General features: G+C 45.2%; 1 protein-coding gene across 2 annotated transcripts in view; it reads left to right on the top strand.

The window, feature by feature from the left end:
* The first annotated feature begins 6,994 nt into the window (after positions 1 to 6,994).
* LOC133420133 (NLR family CARD domain-containing protein 3-like) overlaps positions 6,995 to 13,707 on the top strand; it is a 40,604-nt gene continuing 33,891 nt past the window's right edge. For both annotated transcript variants that reach the window (XM_061709722.1, XM_061709721.1), the window contains exons 1-4: positions 6,995 to 7,107; positions 8,322 to 8,529; positions 10,751 to 12,521; positions 12,788 to 12,961. In XM_061709722.1, the coding sequence (XP_061565706.1) occupies positions 8,343 to 8,529; positions 10,751 to 12,521; positions 12,788 to 12,961 (2,132 nt within the window). In that variant the 5' untranslated portion in view covers positions 6,995 to 7,107; positions 8,322 to 8,342. The remainder of the gene's footprint in view (positions 7,108 to 8,321; positions 8,530 to 10,750; positions 12,522 to 12,787; positions 12,962 to 13,707) is intronic.

Genomic DNA, 13,707 nt, shown 5'->3' with positions numbered 1-13,707 from the left:
AGAAATATCACACAGGTTTAATGAACCGATTAAGTTTTATCGGAAGAGGCGAAAAAAGAAAGAGGGAGAGTAAGAAGCTAAATGCCCGGGAAACAATAAACATTGGCCCGGTGTCGTGACAAAACGTGATTGCGTGCCAGAATCTGATTTGTGGCCGCGGGAGCGCGCACAGCAGCCCGTTGAGCGAGAGCGTTTAAATGTCAGATTTTCAGATTATGAAGCTCAAGAATGAGATCAAAATTAGATACTCGCTTCAGCAAAATTAGATACTCGCTTCAGCAATCAAATAAGTTCCAGAAAGTGTGGGGACCTTTTCTAGAAGCATTCCAGACCCTGTGAACTATACTTCATATTTCTTTTGTATTCCTAGTGCAGGCTTTTGATGTTAGAGTGACCTCATATTGTGATTAGTAATCTGGCAGTGACATGGGAGGGATTAGTTTGGTCTGTAGTTTGTTTTTGTTACTATTTTATATTTTTTCATACTGTTTAATTGTTTTTTATATTTTGTACACTGGTGTATGCTATGATTAACATGCCCATGCCTACTCAAAATATTTGTAATTGACATGCAGCATTTCACCTGTTTTACTTTGTGAAAATTTTAATAAAAAGATCTTGAATTAAAAAAAGAATGAGATCAAGTCATATTTAGGCAGAAACAACTTTTCACTAACTGTATTTGACCTTCAATCAATTTTTGGCAGGTGAAAATGACTATTTTGTGTTGTAAACGAGTTAAAAGCAATCCTGTGAGCTGTAGTGTTTATATTATGAAGCTGAAGAATGAGATCAAGTCATATTTAGGTAAAAACAACTTTTCATTAACTGTATTTGGCCTTCAATCATTTTTTGGGAGGTAAAAAGACCCATTTTCAGGGGAGAAATCAGATTCTGACAGGCAATCTCTTTTTGGAAGGACACCGGCGTTCCCTCGCTGGCGTGAGCTGTAAGAGGAGGAGGGATGTCCGACCGATGGGGATTTATGGGACCAGAGCGCATTATCAAATGCAGCGACGGGGACAGGAGTTTTCCGGCAGTACGCGCAGGTGCTCATGGGAAACTTAGTGTTCTTTCTGGTAAAGCACTACCGCTTTTGTCCAAAGGAGCCGCCAAACTCAACAAAAGCTGAAAGTTACATTGTGCTGCTTTAATACCAGAGTGGGAGGATCCAGACGTGTTTACCTGCATGTTAATACCAGAGTGGGAGGATCCAGGTGTGTTTACCTGCATGTTAATACCAGAGTGGAAGGATCCAGGTGTGTTTACCTGCATGTTAATACCAGAGTGGGAGGATCCAGGTGTGTTTACCTGCATGTTAATACCAGAGTAGCTGGGATCCTACGGTGTGTTGTGGTTCTGTTGCAGCAACACAGGGAAGTCGGTGCCTGGGGGGGCAGATTAGTGTGATGAGGGTCCGTTAAAGGGCCAGTCCTCTCTTTGGCCTACGAACTAACTGCTGTTGTGTTCAGTAGTTCCAAACACATATATTGTAAACATATTTCTGAACCGTGATGAAGTGTGTTCTCAGAGTTCTGACCCCGGATCATAGCGGTTAACTAAAGGTGGTGGCTGCAGCTTCTGCCTACTGGCTGTTAAATATCCATCCATCCATTATCTATACCCGCTTTATCCTTTGCAGGGTCACGGGGGGTGTTAAATATTAATCTAATAAACAGGTTTACTGCAGTATGGAGGACAAAGTTCAGTTGGAGACATCAGCGTACTTTATGACATCACAGCTCAGATTACAGACTAACTCTCATCCAGAAACATTACATTTAGTTAACATAAAATAAACCATCCGTACATTAATACAGCTCAGAATGGAACAAGGACTCATCGGGATCAAATGTTTCTGACTGTGAGTTTTATTTCCCTTTTCCTACTTTTGAATGTCAGTAGTTTAATAACTGCTAAAACATCCATCATCTAAATTCTGTTTAACAACAATTAAGATTCAACCTTATTTTTTTACTCCTCTTTCAGTGTTTTGAACCAGACTGTAAATATGTTTCTTTCTGCTGTAAAGTTGGACATTTGAACACGGAGGTCAGCGAGGTAACTCGCTGTTCCGGCCTCTAGTGGTCAGTGGAGGAACTGCAACCTGAGACTCTAGCACCTGAGAGTAAATATAAAGTGATAACTTCATTTTTGTGAACAGAATGTCGTCTTAAGATGTTTTTATGCCAGAATATTTGTCATAACTTCACAATTGTGGTAAGGTTTTGAAGAAGGAAAAGGAAGGAAAAAAAAACGACAAATCACGTTTCCACATAGATATTGGCAGGTAGGATGATTTGACAGATGAAAATACCCCGTCAGATCACGCTTCCACATAGATAAATGTTGATGTCTATGTGGAAGCGTGATCTGATGGGTTTTTTTCTTCCGCCGAAGCGTCGTACACATAGATCTATGTGAAGCACTTTCTGACTTCCTGCTGTTAAATCGTCTATTTGCATGAAAAAGCCTTTGTAAAAAAAGAAACTGAGATAAAAGAAACGGGGATGGTACGGTAGTATTTTACCGGCTCGACACGTCTCATTCATGGTGACGCAGCAGAAACAGACTGCAGGTGGCGCTGCACATGCTCAGCAGGATCATTCATATGCAAATACAGTCATGAACTACTTTGCATTGACCATTCTTGGTAAAAAGTGGGCGTGTAGAGGGCGGGATATGAGGAGAATTCACCTTCAACCTTCCAGCTGGACTGGGATTTATAAAGAGAACATTGCGTGCAAGTGTGCGTGCACACGGTTTTATAAATCAGGATTTTTTTGTGCTCCCGCCATTTTCAGCTTTTGGGTTTACGTGCACTTTTAGTCTGAATCCTACACACTCTTTTATAAATGAGGCCCCAGTTCATTTACCCAATAATTTAGTTTTAATTCATTTACAACCATCAATATAAATGGTCACCTTCGTTTTTTAAGTTCAACCAGATTATTTATTAGACTCCCCCTCCTCCTCCTCCTCTTCCTCTTCCTCCTCCTCTTCCTCCTCCTTCTCCTCCTCCTCCTCCTCTTCCTCCTCCTCCTCCTCCTCCTCCTCCTCCTCCTCCTCCTCCTCCTCCTCCTCCTCCACAGGTGCAGCTCTGACTCATTCCAGGATCAGTTCAGTTGCGTCTCAGTTGGTTTTTCTTCAGACTGCAGAATCTTCATCTTCAACTCTTCGGACTGTTTTTAGAAACTGTAAGTTTGAACTTTTTCTTCAGGAACTTTCCTGTTAGTTTCTGCTCCGTCGTGGTTGGAGAAGGTTTTCACTGCAGACTTTGGTCATTCTTGTGTCTGAAGACAAATCTACATGATTGTTAGATGATGATATTATTATTGGTTTTATTTTTTATCTGTTAGAGCCGTTTTGCATCAATGTGATTTATGTTTAAGAGGATTAATAACTTTTGTAAGATTCCTTTGGTTTTATATTTGTTCAAACCAGTGACTAGTCACAAAGCAGAATACTGCATTTCTATTGGCTGCTGTATGTAGAATAAATATACGGTAACTCAGTGAAAGTTTACAAGTCACTGGACATTTGAGCGACCAGCATACTTTATTTTATTCATAAACGTTAAGGATTTGGTCCTGTATTTAGTATGATTCTTCAGTTTTTGAAGTAAACATAGAAAAGAAGAACTTTGCGTTAAGACCTTTCCTTTCCGTCATCGGTGCAAAAACCTTTCTGGTCCAAAGCTGCTGCTGCTGCACAGATCAGAGACACAGTGATGATCAGCTGATGATTAGTTTTCTTCATCAATCAAACTGTGAGGTGTTTTTATTCCTGGAATGAAGCTGTCGTCTCCAGCATTAAAGTCAGTTTGGTTCCTGGAAGAAGTTGTTCTTTGGTGCTTGTGTAACTACTGAAGACGGTGTATCTTCATCCAGAAGTCTTCCTGACTGAACTTCCAATAGCATCACTGTTGACACCAGAGGTGGAAAAAGTACAAAAATATTGTACTTAAGTAAAAGTACAAATTTTCTGCTTGAAAATTACTTAAGTAAAAGTAAAAAGTACCCATTAAGAAAATTACTTAAGTAAAAGTATAAAAGTACCTCAACTTAAATATAATAAAGTACAAAAAGTACATGGGTTAAAATGTACTTAAGTACAAAAGTAAAAAGTACAAAGTACAAAGTACAAAGTACAAAATTCAAAGTACAAAATTATTTTCAAAAGGATTGCAAAGAAATGAAGAATCCAAGAATTTGCTTACAACTCTAAATAATGGTGATATTATTCTGACCCCTTTAGTGTTTGTTTCCATTACCCCATTTTAATTTCTCCCTTTGCTCATCACTGCTGCTGTACCCCAGTGGCCCCGCTGACAGGTCCACCCCCAGCCTGTAGTATGCAGTGACAACATTAAGCAACCCCAGCTGATAAAGGATGAGACTTTTGAACTTTTAAATGCCAAAACCACCTTAGAAGTGGTGGAATCAAAGAATGGTGCGCATGGACACGCGTCGGATGCCGCTCAAGGCTGATTTATGGTTCCGCGTTAACCCACGTACGCTACGGCGAGGCTCTGCGTCGATTTAACGCGGAACCATAATTCAGGCTTCAGTCCTCCTCGGTACTCGACGCGACGGCGGTTCCTCCGGCCTTCCGGCCCGCCTCTGCGGCGCAACTCTCCCGGGAGCTGCGGCTCCTTCTCGGTATATTCACGCGCCCCCCTTCCTTCCCGTCTGCCTCATGGTTCCGCGTTAAATCGACGCACACCTTACGCCGTAGGCTACGGCGTAAGGTGTGCGTCGCCGCGTACCCTACGCTGTAGCTCTGCGCCGGTGTAACGCGGAACCATAAATCAGCCCCCGCAGTGCTGCTCTTTAATTTGTAGCGAGTAACGACGTGTCCAATTTTAAATGTAGCGGATTAAAAGTACGATTTTTTCCTTGAAAATGTAACGAAGTAAAAGTAAAAGTACAGAAAAATGAAAGTATCAATAAAAGTACAAATTCTCAAAAATCTTACTTAAGTAAAATAACGAAGTACTTGTAGTTCGTTACTTTACACCACTGGTTGACACAGAAGCTCCCAGAGGTTCATGCAGACAGGGTTAAAAACAGCAGGCTGATTAACTGAAACATTTTACTGAGAGACGTAAAAGAAGTTTCTTCTCCAGGTCATAAGACTTCTTAATCAAGACACACCCAGCACTCTGAACTCTGAACTCTGTCAATCATCACACCTCATATCACATTTATTACTCCTTTGCACTGGATACGGCATGTTTATATCTCCTTATATTTGCACATTGAACCTTTGTCTCTGCAGATAAACCTCTGAGCTTCGTCACATTTACAGTAACAGGTTTCTGCAATAAAAACTCTGTTCACAGAATCACCTCATTGTTGTTTCACACTTGTTCCAGCTAGTTAGAGCATGTTAGTCCTGGTGGAGGACAGGCTGATTACTTTGAGGCCCTTTCCAACACTTGGAGGATAAAGAAATAAAATTAATGAAAGCTGCAAGCAGCGATGAATGGGCCATCGCACCCTTGTGCACGTTCAGGCTGCAGTGGAAGCTTGTATGACTTGCATGTAGATTCTTCAGAACTGGACATTTAGTGGATGACACCACCCACGACTCTCTTTACCAAACCATTCAAAAGTTATGGCAGAAAATAAGAACTATCAAATATCGACCAATCAAGAGAAGGGGCGGGGCTAATTTGCACCAATTTTGTTCAAGGACTCAAAACCGAGTCCGGTGACACCACCCATAAGTCTTCATGTCAACCCATTCAAAAGTTATGGCAGAAAGTAAGAACTATCAAATATGGACCAATCAGATGGAGGGGGGGCGCGCTTTTTTGCGTGTCTCGTCGCCACGGTAACGCTTTTGACTGAGAAAAGTAATGCGCGTCGTCGCAGGTTGGAGACGCACATTTTGATGTATAACACACCTGGGTGCACGTTACGGTTCGGGCGAAGAAGCGGCTGAAGAAATGGCATAAATTGTGGCAAAATGACACAATTAATTCAAAATGGCCGACTTCCTGTTTGGTTTCGGCCATGGCACCAAGAGACTTTTCTTTAAGTTGCGACATGATACAGGTGTGTATATTGATGTACGTCAAACCGTATCGTGGGGCTTGAGGTACAAAGTTTTCTAGGGGGCGCTGTTGAGCCATTAGGCCACGCCCATTAATGCAAACCATTAAATATCACATTTTCCACCAGGCCTGGCTTGGTGCAAAATTTGGTGACTTTTTGGGAACGTTTAGGTGGAAAAAAGGCCCTCATTTCGTCGGAAGAAGGAAAATTCCTACAATAGGGCCTTTGCACTGTAAGTGCTTGGGCCCTAATAATAGAGCCAAGTGACCTCTACTGCTCAGTAGAAGCAAAAAACACAAAAGAGGAACAAACCAGAGCAGGATCAGCTGGTCTGTGTGCAGCACCAGTGATGTGTGTTTCCTCTGCAGGTGAAGGTGTGTGTTTGAGCTGATGTGGACGTGAATTCAGCAGAATGGACCAGTGTGAGGACGGAGAGGACGGAGTCCCTCCCTCTAAAAGATCTCTGTGTGGCGAACATGAGAGTCGGAGCAAAGCTCAGAGGTGAGATGAACATCTCTAACTGTCCCTGACTCTTCTGCATGTCAGAGCTCAAGACTCACATCACCAAACATCATTATTACAGGAATCAACCTGGACCTGGACCTGGACCTGGACCTGGACCTGGACCTAGACCTGGACCTGGACCTAGACCTGGACCAGGACCTGGACCTGGACCTGGACCTGGACCTGGACCTGGACCTGGACCTGGACCTGGACCCAGCTGTGTGTCCTTGAAGAGCGACAAGTCAAAGGAAGATGTTGTTAACTTCAAAGGAGACCAACGTTCTGCTGTAAAGAGGTGAGTGTATCCAAACGCTGCCAATGATTTATGTTTAATCATTTTTTAATAGACTAAATATTTGTATCTGTATAACTTATTTTTCATATAAATAGTATATGTACATTTTGAATTGTTATCTTCTATCAGGGTCCATCAGAAAGGAGACTCTCTGGAACTTGAACCCAGCTGTTTGTCCTTGAAGAGCGACTGGTCACATGAAAGATTTATTGGCTTTAAAGGAGACCAACATTCTTCTTCAGAGAGGTGAGATGTGTTTAAACACATTAAATGTAGTTCAATCAGTCTTCATGTTAGGAAATGTCCCCATGTTTCTTCCTGAGCAGATCATGTAGTCCTGGACCCTTGTGGTCCTCCATCACCTGATGGTGATCTGAGCTCCCTCCTCATAGATCTTCATCTCCTGTCAGGAGCTTTTTCATCTGCTTGAAACATCTGGAGGTCTCACCTTCCAGAGGACTGATCCTGATGATGGTCCAGAGTTCCTCTTACTGATCCTGATGATGGTCCAGAGTTCCTCTTAATGATCCTGATGATGGTCCAGAGTTCCTCTTACTGATCCTGATGATGGTCCAGAGTTCCTCTTAATGATCCTGATGATGATCCAGAGTTCCTCTTACTGATCCTGATGATGGTCCAGCTGCTTCTTGTCTCCATCAGTTGTCCGTCTTCTTGAGCTCTAACGTTTCTTGGAGCAGAACTGGATCTTGTGAACATGTGAATGAGCAGAGCTCTCACTGAGGTCACATGTTCTCGTCGGATCAGCAGGACTAGTAAACCTTCACCACCACCAGTCCTCTGATGGACTGTCCTCATCCAAACAGGACTTCATGGACCTTCAGCTGCTGTTTGTCTCTGTGAGGACAGACATGATGTGAGCTTATTCTTCCTGGTTCCTCCACAGAGTTGACCAGCAGATCTCAGAGTCCCCCAGTGGTCTGTCTGTCCAGCAGCATCAGACACAGCTGGACTCCGTCTTTCAGGTCTGTCCATGAACAAAAACTGCTTCTCCAACTTTTGTCCTGATGTCCATCTGCATGCTGGTCTCTGGAGACCAGTGGACTGTCAGTCTGTCCATCATGGACCTGATGTTTGTCTCCATGCTGGTCTCTGGAGACCAGTGGACTGTCAGTCTGTCCATCATAGACCTGATGTTTGTCTCCATGCTGGTCTCTGGAGACCAGTGGACTGTCAGTCTGTCCATCATGAACCTGATGTCCATCTGCATGCTGGTCTCTGGAGACCAGTGGACTTTCAGTCTGTCCATCATGGGTCTGATGTTTGTCTCCATGCTGGTCTCTGGAGACCAGTGGACTGTCAGTTTGTCCATCATGGACCTGATGTTTGTCTCCATGCTGGTCTCTGGAGACCAGTGGACTGTCAGTCTGTCCATCATGGACCTGATGTTTGTCTCCATGGTTTCAGTCTGATTGTGTTCTTCATGTGGTCTTCTGTTCCAGCTGCTGGAGGACGACATCGTCATGTTTGTGAAGGAGGAGCTGAAGAAGATCCAGAAGGTTCTGAGTCCAGATTACCCAGAATCCTCAGAGAGTCTGAAGGAGGATGAAGATGAAGAGCAGAAGAGCATCAGAGAGACACTCGTGAAGATCACAGTGAAGTTCTTGAGGAGGAGGAAGCAGGAGAAGCTGGCTGACCTCCTGCAGAGCAGTAAGACGTTTCTCTGAACATCTGAGCTGCTGGATAAACCACACCCAATGTCTCAGTAGATGACCGACATTCACAGATCAGACGCAACATTAAACCCACTGGAAGGTGGAGGAACTCAGCTCATCTTCTGTTAGGAACATCTCATTAATAGGGTAATTAATATCCCAGTAAATTAAAGTTTTATTCTAAAGAGTTGAACTATGTTGATTCAATATTCATTTCCAGCAAACACAAAACAAACACAACTTGTGTGTCTGAAGGGAATCCTAGAGGAAACACTGTTCTTTTTTTTAAAGTATTTTTTATCCCCGATTTTTTCCCATTTTCATCACCCAGTGCTCCTACCTAAGGTACAGTCCTGGGGCCTCATTTAAAATGGACTGCGTAAGATTCAGACTAAAAGTGCACGTACACCCAAAAGCCGAAAATGGCGGGCGCAAAAAAAAATCTGGATCAATAAAACCATGTGCACGCAATCTTGCACGCAATGTTCGCTTTATAAATCACAGTCCAGCTGTAAAGCTGCGCAGCTGAATCCACCTCATATCCCGCCCTCTACATGCCCACTTTTTACCATAAATGCATATGGATGAGCCTACTGAGCATGCGCCGTGGCTTCCTGCAGCCTGTTTGGCGTCAGAATGAATGAGAGGGTGTCCAGCCACCGTGCCACTGAATTTCACTGATATCTGAGATCGAGATGTTGAGGATGAGGTGGAGGACAGGAAAACCACATTATATTGTGGTCACAGTAAAAGTAGAAAAATAAATAGTATAGAATAGAGCGAGTGAGTGGCAGCACGCTGTTGCTGCGCGGAATGCCGTGAGTGCCCCGGCGCAACAGGGGGGGGCATGTCCCCCCGTCTTTTCAAAATCATGTTTTTGTCCCCCCCACTTTTTACAGTTTAAAAACTAACGGTAGCATCAGCCATTAATTGCAAATCATCGACATACGAGAACGGCCTGGCAGCCCCGCTTCACCCGCCGCTCCCCCTCCTCCTCCCCTCAGAGCTGCTCAGGGCGGGTTTATGGTTCTGCGTCACCACCGCAGAGCCTACGGCGTAGGTGCGCATCGCGGCGTACCCTACAGCGTAGGGTCTGCGTCGTTTTAACGCGGGACCCTAATTTAGGCTTACACCCGCACCTAAAGGTTTCATGCGCGCGTAAAACTCATTATATATATAAAAAAATCTGTGCCCCTTTAGGGAAGAAATGAGGGGCTCTGTGGAGCCCCTAAACGCTCTATGAAGCCCCTCATTTGTTCTGTCCTAAAGCGGTGGGTGAAGGAGGTTCCTGCCGTGTCACTCGGCCCTCCCCCTCCTCCCCCCGACCAGAGGTTGCCAGGTAGGCTGCAGAATGCAGCAGGAACGTAGGCTGCCATGGCTGCGATAATCAGAGCCGAGCTGGCAACCCGGATGCCGAAACAATACTGACTTGGTGATTGGGAGATAGGTGGAGGGTGGAGCTTCATGCCAAAACAAAAAATGACAACATAAACATCAGTTGAGGGCTGCAACTCCTCTTTTTAAACTGGAATATCCTGGCTTCAGTGCTGTTGTCAGTGACATAAGTATTTGAAATGAACATGTTTTTTAAATGTCTGTTGACATATCGGGGTCATTTTATGATTCGTTTTATTATTGCTCTTACATACAGCTCTTTTAAGTAAATTCTTACGGGAGGGTCCTGGTTGCCGTAAAGATAAGCAGATTTTTCGGTTAGTTTTTTCTTTTTAGATCCGAGGCTTTGCGTAGATAGCGGCTTCCGCAACTTTCAGGCGCTTTTTCTGCGCAAGCAAGCTTTATAGATGAGGCCCCTGAGCATTGCTATCCTCTACAAACCCCACGAGGGCCCTGCACTGAGCTCAGGTCTCCTCCTTAACCTGAGGAGTGAGCAGGCCGCATCTTTTTACCAGACAGGGTGGGACTTCTCTGGGGTTGGGGGAGGGGGGAGTAGAGCCAGGACTGTGTGCATGTTTTTTTGAGGGTAGCTCACATTGCTGCCCAAGGGAACACGGGGAGAACATGCAAACTCCACACAGAAAGGCCCTTTCACCAACCCCACTCAGGGTGTGGGCACTGAAGTCATGGGGTAACTAACACGACTAACACTGAACGGCTGATCAGTGAATGTTGAAATGCAGAATCTTTAGAGGAAGTAGAACTGGTTGTGGGCTGGTTTTAAAGCACTAAGTGGTTTTCTTTATTTCATCTTTATTTAGATACTGTTGCTGCCGTTTGTCAATCCAAACTCAAAGATCAGCTGCAGAAGAAGCACCAGCATGTGTTTGAGGGGATCATTAAAGCAGGAAAGAAAACCCGTCTGGAGCAGATCTACACGGAGCTCTACATCACAGAGGGAGGGACTGGAGAGGTCAACGATGAACATGAAGTCAGACAGATTGAAGCAGCTTCCAGGAAACCAGACAGAGCAGAAATGGCCGTCAGACAGGAAGACATCTTTAAACCCCCACCTGGAAGAGGAGGACCAATCAGAACGGTGATGACGAAGGGGGTGGCCGGCATCGGGAAAACAGTCCTAACACAGAAGTTCAGTCTGGACTGGGCTGAAGGCAGAACCAACCAGGACATCCAGTTCCTGCTTCCATTCACCTTCAGACAGCTGAATGTGCTGAGAGAGGAGAAGTTCAGCTTGGTGGAACTAGTTCATCGATTCTTCTCTGAAACAAAAGGAATCTGCAACTTTGAAGGGTTCCAGGTTGTGTTCATCTTTGACGGTCTGGATGAGTATCGACTTCCTCTGGACTTCCACAATTCTACAATCGTCAGTGACCCCAGAAGGTCCACCTCAGTGGACGTGCTGCTGACAAACCTCATCAGGGGGAACCTGCTTCCTTCTGCTCGCCTCTGGATCACCACACGACCCGCGGCAGCCAATCAGATCCCTCCTTACTGTGTTGACATGGTGACAGAAGTCAGAGGGTTCACTGACCCACAGAAGGAGGAATACTTCAGGAAGAGGTTCAGAGATGAGGAGAAGACCAGCAGGATCATCTCCCACATCAAGACATCACGGAGCCTCCACATCATGTGCCACATCCCAGTGTTCTGCTGGATCACTGCTACGGTCCTGGAGAACGTCCTGGAGAACGTCCTGGAAACCAGAGAGGGAGGGGAGCTGCCCAAGACCCTGACTGAGATGTACATCCACTTCCTGGTGGTCCAGGCCAAACTGAAGAAGGTCAAGTATGACGGAGGAGCTGAGACAGATCCACACTGGAGTCCAGAGAGCAGGAAGATGATGGAGTCTCTGGGTAAACTGGCTTTTGAGCAGCTGCAGAAAGGAAACCTGATCTTCTATGAAACAGACCTGAGAGAGTGTGGCATCGATATCAGAGAGGCTTCAGTGTACTCAGGAGTGTTCACCCAGATCTTTAGAGAGGAGAGCAGGCTGTACCAGGACCAGGTCTTCTGCTTCATCCATCTGAGTGTCCAGGAGTTTCTGGCTGCTCTTCATGTCCATCAGACCTTCTTCAGCTCTGGAGTCAACCTGCTGGAGGAACAAAGAAACTCAGAGACCAACCTCTATCAGAGTGCTGTGGACAAGGCCTTACAGAGTCCAAACGGACACCTGGACTTGTTCCTGCGCTTCCTCCTGGGTCTTTCACTGGAGACCAATCAGAACCTCCTACGAGGTCTGATGACATCAAACCAAATAAGTTCACAGAACAATCAGGAAACTATCAAATACATCAAGGAGAAGATCAGTGAGGACCTGTCTGCAGAGAGAAGCATCAACCTGTTCCACTGTCTGAATGAACTGAACGATCGGTCTCTGGTGGAGGAGGTCCAAGAGTCCCTGAGGTCTGGACGTCTCTCCACAGATAAACTGTCTCCTGCTCAGTGGTCGGCTCTGGCCTTCATCTTACTGTCATCAGGAGATCTGGAGGTGTTTGACCTGAAGAAGTTCTCAGCTTCACAGGAGGCTCTCCGGAGGCTGCTGCCGGTGGTCCAAGCCTCCAAGAAAGTTCTGTAAGTACCAACAGACACATGTTGGACCTCTGGAGTGGAGGCTAGTTTCTGACTAGGTCTGGTTTTACCTCCACATTTCATGTTTTCTTCACTTGTTCGGGCTCTTTTTTTCAGCACAACCTCACATGAATGAGTTTACGTTGGATTTCCAGAGACTTTAATGTCACGTTGGACCTAAAAGACCAACAGAAAAGTTGGAGTCACAACTACATTTTCTTCAATAACAGTGAAATAACCTGGTTTTTGTTCTTTTCTTCCGTCTGCAGACTGAGTGGCTGTCACCTCTCAGAGGACATCTGTCCACTTCTGTCCTCAGTTCTCAGCTCTCAGTCCTCCAGTCTGACAGAACTGGACCTGAGCAACAACCACCTGCAGGATTCTGGACTGGAGCAGCTGTGTCCTGGACTGGAGAGTCCACACTGTAAACTGGAGACTCTCAGGTCAGGATTCATTCAAGTCTTTTCATGCTGACTCCCTTGCAGCAGATAATTCACTTCAGTCCAGTTTTACTGGTAGGACCCACTTCACTACAAACTCACCTCAACACTCCACACAGAAATCAAAGGTTTAAACCTCAGTGCGGTCTAATCAGTACCATATTATTGATTCTTGATTAATGTAATCTTGATTAAGTTATGGAAACCACACTTTCTCTCCATCTTTCTGGATGTCTACTTTAAAACCTGCAGTTGTGAATTAAACCACGGGGCCGACCTGCTCTGACCTTTGACCTTCTGTTCCTGAGGGACGACACCGTCCAACGTTGTTGACACTGAAGCTGTAGTTCTGTCAACAACATCATCCAGCTGTGCAGCAGCAGGATTCAGGATTCCAGCAGAATATCTCCTTCCACATGTTGATTCCCTGGAGAAATCCAGGATTACTGCGTTTAGCGACGCTGGGTAACTACAACCCACTGATGACTGTTACCATGACGATGAGGGATGAGGAAGTGGTGCTGGATGACCATCAGCTGAGCCGACTGTCCATCAGTCATGTTACAAATAGATATACTGTTTTCTATAAACTCTCCTGACGTGACACATTCACCGTCCTCAGAGTTGTCGTGGACGTGAAATCAACCATGAGCTGGTTTTTGCAGCCTCTAGCGGCCAGTCGAGGAACTGCAGCGAGTCAGAGTTCCTTATGAGACCCGACCCAGAAGTGAGATGGTCAGCGCTTGGTC

Source organism: Cololabis saira, chromosome 20 (genome assembly GCF_033807715.1).
Source record: "Cololabis saira isolate AMF1-May2022 chromosome 20, fColSai1.1, whole genome shotgun sequence".
NCBI classification, from domain to species: Eukaryota; Metazoa; Chordata; class Actinopteri; order Beloniformes; family Belonidae; genus Cololabis; species Cololabis saira.
This window is presented reverse-complemented; position numbering and strand designations above follow the sequence as displayed.